The following is an 18,932-nucleotide window of genomic DNA, read 5'->3' on the forward strand; positions in this document are numbered from 1 at the left end:
AACTGACTCGAATACTGCTCAGAAAATTTCAAATTCTTTGGCATTCAAAAACTTCTTTTTAAAGTAAAGGAAATAGTTACTTTCCCTGGTAACCAGTTACTTTTACTATAGAATAATTCAGTTACGAACTCAGTTACTTTTTGGAAGAAGTAGTGAGTAACTATAATTACTTTTTAAAGTAACCTGCCCAACACTGCCTACCAATGTTGAGACCAAAACTACGCCCTTGCTCTGGAGTGACTGAGGTGTGAAATTGTTTACCCATTATTATATCATTTCACATATTCCGTTCTCAGTCCATTGTTTCAGCGTTATGTAATATTAGCATACCATACACTTATTCAGCCTGTTGTGCTGTATTTTTATTTTAAATTGCCTTCCAAGATGACATGTCTGTTCTTGGTGTTGGATTTTATCAAATACAGTGCCTTGCAAAAGTATTCGGCCCCCTTGAACCTTGCAACCTTTCGCCACATTTCAGGCTTCAAACATAAAGATATAAAATTTTAATTTTTTGTCAAGAATCAACAACAAGTGGGACACAATCGTGAAGTGGAACAACATTTATTGGATAATTTAAACTTTTTTAACAAATAAAAAACTGAAAAGTGGGGCGTGCAATATTATTCGGCCCCCTTGCGTTAATACTTTGTAGCGCCACCTTTTGCTCCAATTACAGCTGCAAGTTGCTTGGGGTATGTTTCTATCAGTTTTGCACATCGAGAGACCGACATTCTTGCCCATTCTTCCTTGCAAAACAGCTCGAGCTCAGTGAGGTTGGATGGAGAGTGTTTGTGAACAGCAGTCTTCAGCTCTTTCCAAAGATTCTCGATTGGATTCAGGTCTGGACTTTGACTTGGCCATTCTAACACCTGGATACGTTTATTTTTGAACCATTCCATTGTAGATTTGGCTTTATGTTTTGGATCATTGTCCTGTTCGAAGATAAATCTCCGTCCCAGTCTCAGGTCTTGTGCAGATACCAACAGGTTTTCTTCCAGAATGTTCCTGTATTTGGCTGCATCCATCTTCCCGTCAATTTTAACCATCTTCCCTGTCCCTGCTGAAGAAAAGCAGGCCCAAACCATGATGCTGCCACCACCATGTTTGACAGTGGGGTTGGTGTGTTCAGGGTGATGAGCTGTGTTGCTTTTACGCCAAACATATCGTTTTGCATTGTGGCCAAAAAGTTCAATTTTGGTTTCATCTGACCAGAGCACCTTCTTCCACATGTTTGGTGTGTCTCCCAGGTGGCTTGTGGCAAACTTTAAACGAGACTTTTTATGGATATCTTTGAGAAATGGCTTTCTTCTTGCCACTCTTCCATAAAGGCCAGATTTGTGCAGTGTACGACTGATTGTTGTCCTATGGACAGACTCTCCCACCTCAGCTGTAGATCTCTGCAGTTCATCCAGAGTGATCATGGGCCTCTTGGCTGCATCTCTGATCAGTTTTCTCCTTGTTTGAGAAGAAAGTTTGGAAGGACGGCCGGGTCTTGGTAGATTTGCAGTGGTCTGATGCTCCTTCCATTTCAATATGATGGCTTGCACAGTGCTCCTTGAGATGTTTAAAGCTTGGGAAATCTTTTTGTATCCAAATCCGGCTTTAAACTTCTCCACAACAGTATCTCGGACCTGCCTGGTGTGTTCCTTGGTTTTCATAATGCTCTCTGCACTTTAAACAGAACCCTGAGACTATCACAGAGCAGGTGCATTTATACGGAGACTTGATTACACACCGGTGGATTCTATTTATCATCATCGGTCATTTAGGACAACATTGGATAATTCAGAGATCCTCACTGAACTTCTGGAGTGAGTTTGCTGCTCTGAAAGTAAAGGGGCCGAATAATATTGCACGCCCCACTTTTCAGTTTTTTATTTGTTAAAAAAGTTTAAATTATCCAATAAATGTTGTTCCACTTCACGATTGTGTCCCACTTGTTGTTGATTCCTGACAAAAAAAATTAAATTTCATATCTTTATGTTTGAAGCCTGAAATGTGGCGAAAGGTTGCAAGATTCAAGGGGGCTGCATACTTTTGCAAGGCACTGTAAATGTTCCCTAAAAATGCAACTTCTACTTCGGTGCAACTCCTTTTTTTCCCTCTTCATTGCTTATTTTTTTAGCTGTTGCGACTTATAGTCACACTACTCAGGTGCGGTTTATAGTCCAAAAAATACGGTAATATAGTCCTGTCGTTTCTCGATCTGACAAATTATCACACACATATGACATTACAATCCCAACCTAAAGGGTGGTCTTTTAAAATACACAAGTAAATGCAGTACTCAGTCTGTTTACAGTTAAGCTGTAGATTGTTTTCATGTTGATACGCAATCATTCCTTCATTATGCTGCTCACACTGTAAGAGGTCTGGAGTTGAGGGATGGCCAGAAGGAGCCCAGACTGCTGTCACTAATTGAACGTGGTGGACAATTTATGTAAGTACCCTTATACTATAGATTAGGGATCTTGCCAGAGTCACAAACTTCAAAAGTGCCGCATGCGCCAATCATCGTTTAACTTGTTAAACAGTTGCTGTGGCAACTTATTGTGTGTAAGTGAGCAGCTAAAGTGGATTTGAGTAGACTCACTCAATGAAGCATTTAATAAAGCCAAGCATTTTTCTACTTTATTCTTGTTTAAAAATAATTTGGTGCGATAGTGACATGTTTAAAACTGATCATAATTGTTGCATTTGAAGTGCTTAAAGAAACATTTATTAAGAAAAACATATGTACATTTTTTTTAATTTTGGGAAAAAACTGTACGTGACTTATGTGCCTCTTTTCAATGCTAAATCAAAATAAATAGATTGAACCCACACACACGAAAAATTAATTCCCATTCACCGCGAAAAGCGATCACTGTATTATACTATCATGACATATTTATTCCCAAAACTCAAAAAGTTCATGCCCCCCTCTCCCTACCCCATGAATATTTTTGTAAGACTTGTCCTGTTCGTCAACTAGTAAGTCAACTAGTAATAAACTCATTTAAAGAGTTTTAATTTCATTTTTAAGATACACATGATAGGACGTCTGTCGTTTTCAGTGACATTGAAAGAGTTCATAACAAAATAGCATTCAATTTTGGGGGATTTTTCTCTATGTAGTATCGAAAATTGTATCGAGTATTTTTTTGGAGTGTCAAAATCGAGTTAAAACATTTTGTTTCCTGACAAAAGTAGTCTTTAGGTGCGGTTTATATTTGAATAAATAATGTTTTCTTGTCAAATTTGGTGGGTGCGGCTTATAGTCAGGTGTGACAGTTTTGTGTTCTGTTTTTAACATACTTTTAGATTTACAGTATGCTTATAAGTAACTTATGGAAGTTGGGTGTAAACTTATGGTTGTGTTGAGCTTTCCATGTACAATAATTGCATGATTGGGCCACTGACCTTGTGTCTGTGCATATGTACAACCCCTAACAAAAAGTATGGAATCACCAGTCTCGGACGAGCAACACTCAGACATTTTATCATGTAGAACAAACTCTGATAAAAAGCTTGAAAAAATAATGAATTTTTGTCAAGAGTCAAGAATCTGCACTGCACAAGATGATGATGCTGGAACTTTTGTTTGGTGCGGTTCCAGTGAGATTTACAAAGATGACTGCCTGAAAAAAACATCAGAATTCATGCCACAGAGCTAAAACTGTTAAAGCATTCCTTAGAGAAAGACTCATCCAGTCCATGGCATGGCCTGCAAATATCCCAGATCTCAACCCCATTGAAAACCTGTGGTGGAAATTGAAAAAAAAATGGTCCATAGCAAGGCTCTGACCTGCAAGGATGATCTGGCAACTGCAATCAAAGAGAGTTGGCACCAAATTGATGAAGAATACTCATGAAGCCCATGCCTCAGAGACTGCAAGCTGTCATAAAAGCCAGAGGTGGTGCTACTAAATACTAGAGATGTGTTTTGTTTGTTATTTCTTTGTTTGTTTCTCATGATTCTATATTTTTTCCTCAGAATGTGGTGATTCCATATATATTTCACTGCACTTGGTCTATAAAAGTAACATTTACTGACCACCACAATGTTTTTTAAATTCATTTCTTTTAGTTTTTCTGAATGCTATGATAAAAACGAGTTACACTTTTGGAACTGAATCATTATTTTTTTCAAGCTTTTTATCTGAGTTTGTTCTACATGATAAAATGAGTGAGTCCTCGTCCGAGACTGGTGATTCCATACTATTTGCTAGGCGTTGTATAAAAGCTAGCAGGCTGTCATGTTTTAGCGTGAGGCACAAAGCATTTAGTCCCTGCCAGCTGCTTGCTACCTTCAGTCATTATCTGGAATTCCTTCACTACGTAATGGAACTCACATGGGAACACAAGTTCAGTGCTCAGTTAACTGTTGGAAAGAGATTCGGGGAGAAACGGACCGGCCAGGGTTTCTATTCTTTGACAGCATTGTTGCCGAGCGGGTCTAAGGTTTAGTTTCGAATCTTGGCTGTGACAAGTTGTTTTTTGTAGGGTACCTCCGGATTTGATGCAGTTTGCAATACAAGGCTCATGATAACTATTAAGGGTGTACAATGTATTAAAAAAGTGATATATTGCGATACTTTGTAGTCCAGACTCCAAAATGTTATCAATAGGCTCCTACCATGAATCAATATGTCGTCTTAAAAAGGTGTCAGTGTTTAAAAAAAGAAAATAAAAGAACCAACAGATTGCTACCAAAGTCTTCCATTGGAATAGTGTCTGTTTGCTCACTGGCTGTCATTGATGGCGCTAGGCATCCAATTCATTTTGACTGGATTGGACGTCTAGTGCCGTCAATCGCACTGAAACCAGAGCATTCACAGCCAGTCTTTTGTGAGCATTTACCGATAACCTCCTCTTCATTTTAGGGCATTTACTGGTCCATTTCTGTTGTTTTTATATCCAAATTAATAGGAAGTGACTCATTCTTGAGTCACATTCTTTTCAGTAACCCAAAATCAACAGGAGGTGACCTGTAAATTCCCCCAAATCAACTGGAAGTAACATGAAATGCCCCAAAATTAACTCATTGCCTGGGCATAGACTTCATCTTGTATTGACGGGACAGGGGCCGCGGGGCCGATAAATAGGGGGCCTGCATTGTTGGCGAGGCCGTCAAAGCTGACCGAGTGGAATCACAGACAGAGAACTTTTTTTTTCGTGGAAAATTCTTGTGAATAAATGCTTAAATCCCAGAATTCTTGATAGATATGGACGTAAAAAAGTGTTGATTTTTGGTTAAAAGCAAAAAAAACCCCAAAAAACGTGCAGTTAGCATTTATTTTACTAAAATATGGGAAGTAAAATGCTAGTCTGTTAGTGACTGTAGCTAGCGGCCACCTGATGTAAACAGAGCTTTTATGGTGAAAATTATTGTGAATAAATGCTTAAATCCCCAAATTCTTTATAGATATGGACATAAAACAGTCTCAATTCTTGGTTAAAAGCAAAAAAAAAAAACGTGCAGTTAGCATTTATTTTAAGTAAATTGTGTCGAAGTAAAATGCTAGTCCGTTAGTGAATGTAGCTAGCGGCTGCCTTATGTACACAGAGCTTTTATGGTGAAAATTCTTGTGAATAAATGCTTAAATCTCCGAATTCTTAATAGATATGGACGTAAAACAGTCTCGATTCTTGGTTAAAAACAAACAAAAGAAAACGTGCAGTTAGCATTTATTTTACGTAAATATGTCGAAGTACAATGCTAGTCTGTGAGTAAATGTAGCTTGCGGCCGCCTAATGTAAACAGCTTTTCCGGTGAAAATTCTTGTAAATAAATGCTTAAATCTCTGAATTATCAATAGATATGGACGTAAACAGTCTTGATTCTTGGTTAAAAACAAAAACAAAACAAAAAAACCATGCAAGTAGTATCTGTTTTACCTAAATATGTTGAAGTATAATGCTAGTCTGTTAATGAATAATTCATTCATTCATTCATTTTCCATGCCGCTTTTCCTCACGAGGGTCGCGGAGGTGCTGGAGCCTATCCCAGCTAACTACGGGCAGTAGGCAGGGGACACCCTGAACTGGTTGTAATAATAATAATAATAATAATAATACATTTTATTTATAACTCACTTTACATTTAGCGGCAGCCTTATGTAAACAGAGCTTTTCCAGTGAAAATTCTTGTGAATAAATGCTTAAATCTCCGAATTCTTAATAGATATGGACGTAAAACAGTCTCGATTCTTGGTTAAAAGCAAAAAAGAAGAAAACAACAAAAACATGCAGTTAGCATTTATTTTACGTAAATATGTCGAAGTACAATGCTAGTCTGTTAGTGAATGTAGCTTGCAGCCGCCTTATGTAAACAGCTTTTCCGGTGAAAATTCTTGTGAATAAATACTTAAATCCCCAAATTCTTTGTTAATGCAAAGGCTAATAATATAATTTCTAAGAAGGGGTACAGAATAGTGAGAAATAATAGAAAGAGGAAGTTGAGCCACACAATAACCTGAACTAACTAGCTGTTTATGACCCCTACTACTAGTACTACTGATAACAAGTGGACCACAATACATCACAGCATGCAGGTCTGCATTATTGCTCAGTTTTTCCATTTTGAATAACTTCATGGTTTTGCCAAATATAAATGGCCATCTTCTCTGCATCCCTTGAAGAACTTTGCATGAAACTGCCTTGTCATTGTGAGAAAATGGGAACTTACTGCTGTAGACGTGAAATACTGTTGTTTGAACATCTATAAATCGTGAAAACAAATAAGGAGCTGGTATTAAGCTGGAGTCTGTGCTGTCGCCACGCAGACTCGGTGTGCTGGCAACCCCTGACGCAGTCGTGGCCCGTCCAGTGCCCCAGCTCTCCATACCTATTAATGGAAAATTTGAAATTGTTAAAGGTAAGTGATGATTTGACTTGATTATTCTACATTTTTATCCCTTTAAGTTTTTAAAGGACAAATTTGAATGCAAATTTCATAGTACTAGTGTTGTCCGATAATGACTTTTAACCGATATACCGATATTGTTCAACTTAAAAATCTAATACCGATATCAAACCAATACCGATATATGCGGTCATGCACTTAACTTGTTATTGCTAATCGTATTGTGATGCCCCACTGAATGCTTTAATAATGATAAATGTAACAACTTGATGGTTTTCCAAATAAAATGAACATTCTGTAAAAAATAAGAGAACTTCAACTGAAGTTATAGAAAATACATGCCCTATATAAATTTATATAAATTGAAATGAGCAAAAATGTCCATAATGTAATAAAAGGACTAATTTACAAATAAATCATGTTTATACTAGTTACCCCAAAGGGCCACTGGGGCGGCGACAGAGCATTACAAATAAAAGCAGCCAATTATAGGACATGCCGATGCGATGATAATTCTCAAGATGCGTTTTGCTGTGCTTTTGCGCAGATTTTTGTATTTTAATACAGGTAGTCCCCGGGTTACAAAAGAGTTCCGTTCCTACGCTGGTGACGTAACCCGAATTTCCGCGTAATTTGGAATTAACCCTTTAAGTACTCCAGACACCCCCCCTCAACCTCAAACTAACCGTCCAAAAACATGAATTATACCTCATATTAATAATATAAAGTTAAAAATAAGATACTGAACTTACCATTAATGCTGGTGGATGGTGAAAAAGGTACACAGAGTATGCCGGGCTTGTTCAGAAGTGGAGACACAAGAGTTCTTATTTCATCGATGTTTACTGTCGTTTTACTTTTAAACCACAGCCACGACGTAGAACACTTTGGCCTGCTAGTGAACTGGTAAGTCAATGCGACTTATGAAGCTCATTTAGAGCTTGATTTCAGCAACTTAGCTGCTTATGCTACACCGTTGCTTGCTGCATCGCACTCTACTTCCTTAGTAAAAACAGAAAGCGACTGGGTGTCCGTTAACAGCAATTAAACTTAATGCCATCTTTTTAATTTAACTTGTAAATAAATTATTATTAGGGGTGCACGCTATCCATTTTTTGAAACCGATCGATAACTATCGATAACTTCCTGCTCCTCAAAGCCGATACCGATATCGATATATAGTGGTGGATTCAACATAGATTTGCCTTCTCACCAGATTTTTCATAATGACATGAACAAAACAGTGCGTTTCACTTCTGCACTGCCTGACAGCCAGCTAAAAATGAATGCACTTCCATAAACCACAAGGCTTGGTCTTTTCTTGCTTTTATGGGAAGACACTCGTCTTAATAATGTGAAAGTACAACAGAAAAATACACATATTCAATACTCGGTATACAACAAACTGCACAATACACTTATATTTACTGGTGCTGCGTCACCAGTAGGTAGATGGTGAGATAGTGTAAAGCGCTTTGAGCGCCTTGAAAGGTGGAAAAGCGCTATATAAGTATAACACCATTTACCATATATATACAACTATTATATGTATAGCATAGCACACTAGCTTGAGCTACTAAAGCATTGGCTGGCTTCTATAACACAACAACTTAAGTTCTGTACATATGACCCTTCACCAAAAAGTAAACATATGGTGCACATCCATATGTTATAGTGAACATAAAATACTTACAAACATATTTCCGAGGCGGAAACGTAGCAGAAAGCATTCACGATTGTCAATGCGACCGCTAGACACCGCAATGTGTATGTGAATGAGCTTGTAATGTGAACAAAACTACTGTAACAAAAAATAGATGCAACGAATTATTCTTACCAGCAGGTGGGAGCAATGCACCGCAAATGGTCAACTGCTTTCCTATCCTAGTGTGTAAAGTCAATGTAAACTGTAAAGCAAACACAATCAATATTATCTGTCCCATTAATAATGTTATTGGATTTATCGGGATGACGTCATAATTCCTATTATCAGACCGATAATTATCGTGCACCAGTAATTATTGTCAACAATATAGTCCCAAGAATTCTACAATGACGACAGGAAACCAAAAATAATGCACCCCAAAAAATATGTTTTCAATCAACCTTAGTGAGACAACAGCTCCCCTTATTGGCGAAACAAATATTTGCAGGAGAACTTGACTGCTGTTAGACGAGGAAAAATTCTGTGCTTATAAAAAAAAAAAAAAAAAAAAAAAAAAAACGACGAGACAAAATGGCGGACGAGACTGCAGCGTCATAAAGTCGAAATCGTATAAGTCGGGCACGTTGTAACCCGGGGTCTACCTGTACTTTTCTAGTTTTCTTAGAGACTATTTCTTTCTGGTAGAGCAGTAGTTATATGCAATGAGTTTATAATTCATTTTTTTCAATGATTTATTGTTCATTTAATTTTTGCACCTTGAATGCTAATTGTCTGCTCACAAAACAAATTCCAGGCATCTTAGTTTGGAGACACCCAATAGCCAATAAGTATAAGTACATAAATAACTGCTGTGCTAAGCTGTGACTAGCCCTTGTACAAAGGGCGAAGGCTAAAGGCTTCTACATTCACTTCGTAGGCAACATGCGAATTGAGTCAAAACCGATATCTATATTATCTTATTTTATTAGACAAATCTACGAAATACTATTTAACACTGATGAAGCTATTTTTTTCCTCTTCTTTCAGAGGGTGAGGAAGCTCTTCTCATTGACTTCTCCTTAGTCAGTGAGTATTTTCAAACCCTTTCTGGTTAAAAAAAAAAAAAAATCTTCCAACCGTCTATTTTTTACTCCAAGGCCAAACTGTGGGAATATGCAACCTCATTGGAATGCAGAAAACTGCATTTCTTTTGGTAGTGTTTACATCTTTATTTAGTAGCAGTCACGGGTCATTGGTTTCCCTGGGCACTCTGAGAGAATTCTGAATGGACTGACTGTGAAATCCCTATGCTTTGTTTTTTTGAGTCTGCATTTCTTGTAGCCATTCCAAAGTTGTCTCCTGTTGTTAAAATGTGTGTTGTCCAATTGCCTATAGCCGGACTCAAGATACGAATAAAAGGAGAAAAAGCTCCAGAACTCTTGGTAGAACTCCAGGATGATGAACGCACGCAGACTTTTCTCACCCAAGTGATTAGCGCTCAACAACAAGGTAAGTCCTCTTGTGTGAAGTGGTTAGATGATGTATTTTAACAAATTACCGTAACTTTCCAAGTATAAGACACTACTTTTTTCCTTCGCTTTGAACCCTGCGGTTTATAGTCCAGTTTGTCTTATACAGTATATGGATTTTTACAGGCCAATGAACAATACACTCACCGGCCACTTTATTAGGTACACGATGCTAGTAACGGGTTGGACCCCCTTTTGCCTTCAGAACTGCCTCAATTCTTCGTGGCATAGATCCAACAAGGTGCTGGAAGCATTCCTTAGAGAGTTTGGTCCATATTGACATGATTGCATCACACAGTTGGTGCAGATTTGTCGGCTGCACATCCATGATGCGAATCTCCCGTTCCACCACATCCCAAAGATGCTCTATTGGATTGAGATTTGGTGACTGTGGAGGCCATTTGAGTACAGTGAACTCATTGTCATGTTCAAGAAACTAGTCTGAGATGATTCCACCTTTATGACATGGCGATTATCCTGCTGAAAGTAGCCATCAGAAGTTGGGTACATTGTGGTCATAAAGGAATGGACAGCAACAATACTCAGGTAGGCTGTGGCGTTCCAACGATGCTCAATTGGTACCAAGGGGCCCAAAGAGTGCCAAGAAAATATTCCCCACACCATTACACCACCAGCCTGAACTGTTGATACAAGGCAGGATGGATCCATGGTTTCATGTTGTTGATGCCAAATTCTGACCCTACCATCCGAATGTCGCAGCAGAAATTGAGACTCATCAGACCAGGCAACTTTTTTCAATCTTCTGTTGTCCAATTTCGATGAGCTTGTGCAAATTGTAGCCTCAGTTTCCTGTTCTTAGCTGAAAGGAGTGGCACCCGGCGTGGTCTGCTGCTGCTGTAGCCCATCTGCCTCAAAGTTCGACGTACTGTGCGTTCAGAGATGCTCTTCTGCCTACCTTGGTTGTAACGGGTGGTTATTTGAGTCACTGTTGCCTTTCTATCAGCTCGAACCAGTCTGGCCATTCTCCTCTGACCTCTGGCATCAACAAGGCATTTCTGCCCACAGAACTGCCGCTCACTGGATATTTTTTCTTTTTCGGACCATTCTCTGTAAACCCTAGAGATGGTTGTGCGTGAAAATCCCAGTAGATCAGCAGTTTCTGAAATACTCAGACCAGCCCTTCTGCCACCAACAACCATGCCACGTTCAAAGTCACTCAAATCACCTTTCTTCCCCATACTGATGCTCAGTTTGAACTGCAGGAGATTGTCTTAAACCATGTCTACATGCCTAAATGCACTGAGTTGCCGCCATGTGATTGGCTGATTAGAAGTTAAGTGTTAACTAGCAGTTGGACAGGTGTACCTAATAAAGTGGCCGGTGAGTGTATATCCTTAGTAGAGTTGACAATGATATCGAAAAGTGCTGCGTGCACTTGGCACAGATGCATGTTGATTGCATATGAGTATCCAGTTCCTACCACAGATGTTTATTGGTCATCAACACACCGTAGAATTAAAGTTCAGACATACAAAATAGGGAAACACAGCTACAGTAAACATTATAAAATGTTAGCATTGCTCCAATGAGGCTAATGGAAAAAGGACAATGTACTAACCACTTTAGTCTGCTATAAAAACATTGGCAGTTTTTTCCAAAACGCAAACCTGTGGTCAAAAGGTGACACTTCAAACATAAAAACTCGCTGGCTTACAGCATTTGCAAACGATGCGAAGAAAAAGAAAAAAAAAAATGTATGACTTATTACTTGCACTTTTTTACTGAGTGTAAAGCTTAGTGTTAGCAGCTTAGTGCACGTATTTCCGGTGAACATTTCAAAATAAAAGCATGTCATTTTCAAGATGTAAATAAAGATTTCTGGGGTTTATCTCACATACTTCAGATTCTTCATCGCTTTAAAATGACACTTATTTTGAAAAACTGGCAATTAATAATTTGGCTTCAAATTTGCTAAAATGCGCACTTTGGAATTCAAGATGACAGTCATCTTGCATTAAATAAACACTTTTGATGGACTAATTGGCATAGAACAAAAATGGTGTAGGTTTTCGCACCTATTTCATATTCCGCGCTTAGCTAGGTTTCAAATGACACATTATGCATTGTGTGTGTGCGTGTGTGTGTGTTTTTAAATATTATTTTTAATATAGTTTGTGCTCAATTTAGAAATAACAATTTATTGCGTTCGAATGGGTGATTTATTAGGATATGTTGTCACTACATTAGTGGTTGAATTAGTTAAAAAAAACAATTGACCATAATATCGCATTTCTGCAATAATTTATGAGACAATATATCACCTACTAAAATTTATCCTGACAGGCCTAATTTAGGTGTGAAAATATTTCTCCTCCCCCTGTTGGACAGTGGTATCGATGAGCCCGCTCAAGATTGTCCACTAGCACTCCCAGTCGGACGTTATCCACTGGGGGCCCGTTGAAACTCATCACACCTGGACCCTGTTCACATTTGTTCCGCCACTGAATGGAGGATTTTTTTGCATTTTCCTTGTTAATGTGTTCATTCGCTGCCAACCCTCCCACTTTAAATGGATTGGACGTCCACTAGTGATAAACCATTGGTAGCAGGATGCATCTTGCTTAGAAGAAGAAAAAATTGTATTTTTAAAGCCCAAAGTCACTTAGGACATGCTCCAGTCAGAGAGCTAGCACTGTAGAAAACTGATTCATATTGGTAATATTTTACAAAATACAGGTCTTCAAGAATTCATTACCACAATTTGAGCATGGCGAGGTCAAGTAACTATAATGCTGCCATTGTTTTCAGATGAATATTCTGAGCAGTTGGAAAATATGTTGTACAAGCATGCAGGAAGATGTGATGACTCACTCTCCGTTTCCTCAAATGCATGAATCAACATAGATAAGGGGAGTGACTGCCTTTCTGTTTTTTTTTTTTTTTTTTTTGGACTGCATGGCCTTATATACGCACACTGGTTCACAACTGCCCTACATCATACTGAAATTATGTTTAATTCACCCTATTAACGAACATGATAAATCTTAAAAATATGAATGTTATAGTTGAGGCTCCTCAACATGTTTTTACTATGAATTGATGTCGTTGAAACACTAGTAGTATAGTAGTTTTGATATTTGTATTTTTTCTTGTCTGCTTTTACGGCACGCATTTTGACCGATTCTGAACATTCCAACTTTGAAATGTTCCAGAAATTCACATGGCGATTTCACTCTTACGATTTCGCCTCTAATGTTTACAGTTGCGGCAAAAGCAGTTATTGTTTATATAATATATTTTTTGACAAAAAAACCTTTATTATTTCCAAAAGCAAAAAAAAACATTTCAACATATATCTCGCCGTTCATATTTTTCATCCAATTCACATGATTAGTAAAGATGTCGATCGATCGGGTCCGATTACGTCATTTTCAAAGTATCGGAATCGGTGAAAAAACATCGGACATGCCTTTTTTAATATACAGTGCTGCTCGAAAGTTTGTGAACCCCACAGCGATGGTCAGATTTTTTGTAAAAAAAAACTAAAATAACCTTATTAAATGTTAAGTTATACCCAAATCCACAATACTGACATTCCAAATAATGGACTGAAACAAAAGAAATAGTTATATTGTCATTCTTTATTTAACAAAAGTGGTTGATTTAAGAAAAACTCAGATATCATGTGTGCAAAAGTATGTGAACCCCTTCAGTTAATAGGATATTGCGCCTCCTTTTGCAGAGATTACCTCAACCAAACGGTTTCTGTAGTGACTAATCAGCCTCTCACATCTACTTTGGGGGATTTTTGCCCATTCTTCCTTGCAGAACGCAGTCAGTTGAGAGAGGTTTGATGGGCGTCTGGCATGAACTGCTCGCTTCAGGTCCCGCCACAGCATTTCAATGGGATTTAGGTCAGGACTTTGACTGGGCCAGTCCAGAACACGAATCTTCTTCTTTTTCAGCCATTCCTTGGTTGTATTGCTGGAATGCTTTGGATCATTATCATGTTGCATGATCCACCTTCTGCCAAGCTTTAACTTCAAAACAGATGGCGTCAGGTTATGTTCTAGGATTTGACAATATTCCTCAGAATTCATGATTCCCTGGACTATGTGGAGTTGTCCAGATCCTGAGGATGAAAAGCAAGCCCAGATCTTGACATTCCCACCTCCATGCTTCACTGTTGGGAGAAGGTTCTTTTGGTGGTATGCAGTGTTGACTTTTCGCCAGACATGGCGGTTTTAGTTGTGACCAAACAGTTCAATTTTGCACCTACATCAGTTGATGAAAACTCTTTTTAATTTAGTCTCGACAACACAACTGTTAAAAAAACAAAAAAAAAACTACTGAATTGATTGATTAGGAAATCAGGTTGAAATAATAGAAAATTCCAAAATGTTGAGGGGGTTCACAAACTTTTGAGCAGCACTGTATACAGTGCCTTGCAAAAGTATTCGGCCCCCTTGAACCTTGCAACCTTTCACCACATTTCAGGCTTCAAACATCAAGATATAGAATTTTAATTTTTTGTCAAGAATCAACAACAAGTGGGACACAATCGTGAAGTGGAACAAAATTTATTGGATAATTTAAACTTTTTTAACAAATAAAAAACTGAAAAGTGGGGCGTGCAATATTATTCGGCCCCCTTGCGTTAATACTTTGTAGCGCCACCTTTTGCTCCATTTACAGCTGCAAGTCGCTTGGGGTATGTTTCTATCAGTTTTGCACATCGAGAGACTGACATTCTTGCCCATTCTTCCTTGCAAAACAGCTCGAGCTCAGTGAGGTTGGATGGAGAGTGTTTGTGAACAGCAGTCTTCAGCTCTTTCCACAGATTCTCGATTGGATTCAGGTCTGGACTTTGACTTGGCCATTCTAACACCTGGATACGTTTATTTTTGAACCATTCCATTGTAGATTTGGCTTTGTTTTGGATCATTGTCCTGTTGGAAGATAAATCTCCGTCCCAGTCTCAGGTCTTGTGCAGATACCAACAGGTTTTCTTCCAGAATGTTCCTGTATTTGGCTGCATCCATCTTCCCGTCAATTTTAACCATCTTCCCTGTCCCTGCTGAAGAAAAGCAGGCCCAAACCATGATGCTGCCACCACCATGTTTGACAGTGGGGATGGTGTGTTCAGGGTGATGAGCTGTGTTGCTTTTACGCCAAACATATCGTTTTGCATTGTGGCCAAAAAGTTCAATTTTGGTTTCATCTGACCAGAGCACCTTCTTCCACATGTTTGGTGTGTCTCCCAGGTGGCTTGTGGCAAACTTTAAACGAGACTTTTTATGGATATCTTTGAGAAATGGCTTTCTTCTTGGCTTTCTTCTTGCCACTCTTCCATAAAGGCCAGATTTGTGCAGTGTATGACTGATTGTTGTCCTATGGACAGACTCTCCCACCTCAGCTGTAGATCTCTGCAGTTCATCCAGAGTGATCATGGGCCTCTTGGCTGCATCTCTGATCAGTTTTCTCCTTGTTTGAGAAGAAAGTTTGGAAGGACGGCCGGGTCTTGGTAGATTTGCAGTGGTCTGATGCTCCTTCCATTTCAATATGATGGCTTGCACAGTGCTCCTTGAGATGTTTAAAGCTTGGGAAATCTTTTTGTATCCAAATCCGGCTTTAAACTTCTCCACAACATAATCTCGGACCTGCCTGGTGTGTTCCTTGGTTTTCATAATGCTCTCTGCACTTTAAACAGAACCCTGAGACTATCACAGAGCAGGTGCATTTATACGGAGACTTGATTACACACCGGTGGATTCTGTTTATCATCATCGGTCATTTAGGACAACATTGGATCATTCAGAGATCCTCACTGAACTTCTGGAGTGAGTTTGCTGCACTGAAAGTAAAGGGGCCGAATAATATTGCACGCCCCACTTTTCAGTTTTTTATTTGTTAAAAAAGTTTAAATTATCCAATAAATGTTGTTCCACTTCACGATTGTGTCCCACTTGTTGTTGATTCTTGACAAAAAAATTAAATTTCATATCTTTATGTTTGAAGCCTGAAATGTGGCGAAAGGTTGCAAGATTCAAGGGGGCCGAATACTTTTGCAAGGCACTGTATGTATTTTTTAATTAAAGCGTCTTCTATTTGTATTTAACGTTACAGACAAAATGCCTTACACTCATCCAGAGTCTTAAAGTAGGGCTATCTAATTTATCGCGTTAACAGCGGTAATTATTTTTTAAAAATTAATCACGTTAATATATTTAAAGCAATTAACGCATGCGCTGCACAACGTACTCACGCATTGTCGTGTTCAAATTATAATGGTACCGTTTTACCTATATATAGAGCTAAAAGGCAGCGTAAAATGAGTAAAGTGAATTTTGGCAGTCTTTGGAGCATTTTTTTAATTGGCTAAAGCCTTACAATCCCTCACTCATCAATTAGAAATATCGTGGAGAGCAATGTGGGGAAGCAAGGTAGTAGTTGATCTTTTTTTTTTTTTTTTTTTAACACCCTATACGCAGAGAAGATATATCAATTGGTGCCACTACGCACAGTCATGGTTCCACTTCCCATCATGCATTTGGGCAGAACAGTTAAATGGCTACAGTTTCATTTACTGAAAGCTCAACAAATACACTAGATGGCAATATTTAGTCACAATATACAAAGTGACATTTATCCTTTAAGAATTACAAGTCTTTCTATCCGTGGATCCCTCTCACAGAAAGAATCTTAATAATGTAAATGCCATCTGGAGGATTTATTGTCATAATAAACAAATACAGTACTTATGTACTGTATGTTGAATGTATATAATCGTCCGAGTTTTATTAATTTTTTTCTTAATGCATTGCCAAAATGTATATGAAAAATTATCGGGAATGATTGGAATTGAATCAGGAGCAAAAAAAAAAAAGCAATCGGATCGGGAAATATCGGGATCGGCAGATACTCAAACTAAAACGATCGGGATCGGATCGGGAGCAAAAAAACATGATCGGAACAACCCTATCTGTTATAAGAATTCATTAATGCTCATGACGGTCTCATCTCATAATTATGACTGTCTAATGAGTCTTATGGCGCCACTGTTAAATAAAGTGTTACCAAATACCATAGATAGCAATTAATGAAACAACTGGTACAGTAACTGAAGAAATAATTCGCACAGAACAAGAATTTTGATTGTAAGTTACATCCGTAGCTCTGCAATGCATGCTAGGAAGCATGTTGGACAACAACAATGTTGACAGCAGTTGGCAGAAGAGGCTTCCCCAAGGCAGCAGTGATGGCCAAATGAAGCTTCTTGAACCACCATGAAGCTTTGCAGCCAATCGGTTCAAAGCTTCATGGTGGTTCATTTGGTCTTCTGACAGTCGTATGATGCCGCTGTGTAATAAAGTGTTGCCGGTTAATATCTTGTGGTGTAAATATCCCGTAATACAGTGAGGACAGCTGCGGCTTAAAGTCCAGTACGGTTTATCTATGAACAAATGCCATTTTCGTCTCACATTTGCTGGGTGGCAGTTTACAGTCAGGTGGGTCTTAAAGTGCGAAAAATCTTACATTTTCAGTTTTATATTTATAATGACAAATTCAAAATAGATGTATCTCAAAGATGTATAAATTTATATCGATCAGGCTCACTTTTTTTCCCTTCTCTTTTAGTTCAATTGAATCCCACCAAGCCCGGCGAAATGGATCCCCTTGCACAAGTTCCACAAAGTAGAAGTAGAGTCCCCACCCCACCTCAGAGAGGACATAAAACTGCCAACTGTGTGGACTCGGGAGTAAACGTGCCCACTTCGACAAGCACACTGCCTTCCGCTCTCAATAGCAGCGCAACTACACATAAGACTAATACAGGTAAAATTTGCTCTACAGCTCATTAATTGCAATGATCTAAGAACACTTTGTACATACTTATCTGATGATACAGTCCATTCTCTGGCCTCGGACTTCGGGTTCGAGGACAACTTCAATCACACTTTAAAAGTAGAGGAAAAGAAGAACCACCAAAACAGGATAGTCGCTTCCAGGGATCCTCCTCCCGTGCCTCCTCTGCCTCCTCGCAAAGCCTCCTTCACGCCATCTTATCAGCTGCCCCCTACGCCCGTCCCTAAGGAGCGAGCAACCTCCCTGACCAAAGATAACTCCACTGCTATCACCAGACCAGAGTGAGATAACACTCACATGATAAAGTCTTAAATCCACTCTAAATTCATTTAATCTGGCAGCAATTTTAGGTCGAACTTCGATCGGGCGGACAGGTCTCCGTCGTGGTGCGAGAGTCCCACCACAAACACCATGAGACAAGCTTTGTTCTCCACTCAGGCCGGACAAAGAGAATATGTCATCAAACAACGCTTGGGAAAGAAAGAAAACGAATATGTAGACATACAGAATTTTAGGTAGGACTGCTTTGATTACCGTATTTTTGGGACTATAAGTCGCAGTTTTTTTCATAGTTTGGCTGGGGGTGCGACTTATACTCAGGAGCGACTTATGTGTGAAATTATTAACACATTTTTATATAATTTCACATGTTAATTTGGTGTTTTGGAGTGACACTGATTGTTTGCTAAACTTGTTAGCATTTTCTTGATGCTATAGTTATCTGAGTAACTCTTAATAGCTATGTTACGTTAACATACTAGCCACGTTCGCATTTTGTTGTTCATGCATCATGTAACATTATCATACTGTACACTTATTCAGCGTGTTGTTCTATATTGTACTTTAATTTCAAATTGCCTTTCAAGATGAAATATCTATTCTATGTGCTGGATTTGATCGAGTAAATTTCCCCCCAAAATGCGACTTATACTCCAGTGCGACTTATATATGTTTTTTTCCTCTTCATTGGGCATTTTATGGCTGGTGCGACTTATACTCAGGTGCGACTTATAGTCCGAAAAATACGGTATTTAGATTTAGGTTTGAAAAAATTACCACTATTACCAAAGTTTTAGCCACA

The 18,932-nt window shown here is 38.6% G+C and overlaps 1 protein-coding gene across 6 annotated transcripts in view; it reads left to right on the forward strand.

Moving 5' to 3' along the window:
- ocrl (OCRL inositol polyphosphate-5-phosphatase) overlaps nucleotides 1-18,932 on the forward strand; it is a 53,630-nt gene that overhangs the window by 3,879 nt on the left and 30,819 nt on the right. For 2 of the 6 annotated variants that reach the window (XM_057850440.1, XM_057850443.1), the window contains exons 2-8: nucleotides 2,364-2,443; nucleotides 6,771-6,862; nucleotides 9,543-9,581; nucleotides 9,891-10,004; nucleotides 17,624-17,821; nucleotides 17,895-18,132; nucleotides 18,193-18,366. In XM_057850440.1, coding sequence (XP_057706423.1) covers nucleotides 2,364-2,443; nucleotides 6,771-6,862; nucleotides 9,543-9,581; nucleotides 9,891-10,004; nucleotides 17,624-17,821; nucleotides 17,895-18,132; nucleotides 18,193-18,366 — 935 coding nt within the window. Of the gene's footprint in view, nucleotides 1-2,363; nucleotides 2,444-6,770; nucleotides 6,863-7,720; nucleotides 7,757-9,542; nucleotides 9,582-9,890; nucleotides 10,005-17,623; nucleotides 17,822-17,894; nucleotides 18,133-18,192; nucleotides 18,367-18,932 lie in introns of those variants that run through there. The other 4 variants (XM_057850438.1, XM_057850439.1, XM_057850441.1 and 1 more) reach the window with 3 other exon arrangements.

Source organism: Corythoichthys intestinalis, chromosome 11, assembly GCF_030265065.1.
Source record: "Corythoichthys intestinalis isolate RoL2023-P3 chromosome 11, ASM3026506v1, whole genome shotgun sequence".
NCBI lineage: Eukaryota > Metazoa > Chordata > Actinopteri > Syngnathiformes > Syngnathidae > Corythoichthys > Corythoichthys intestinalis.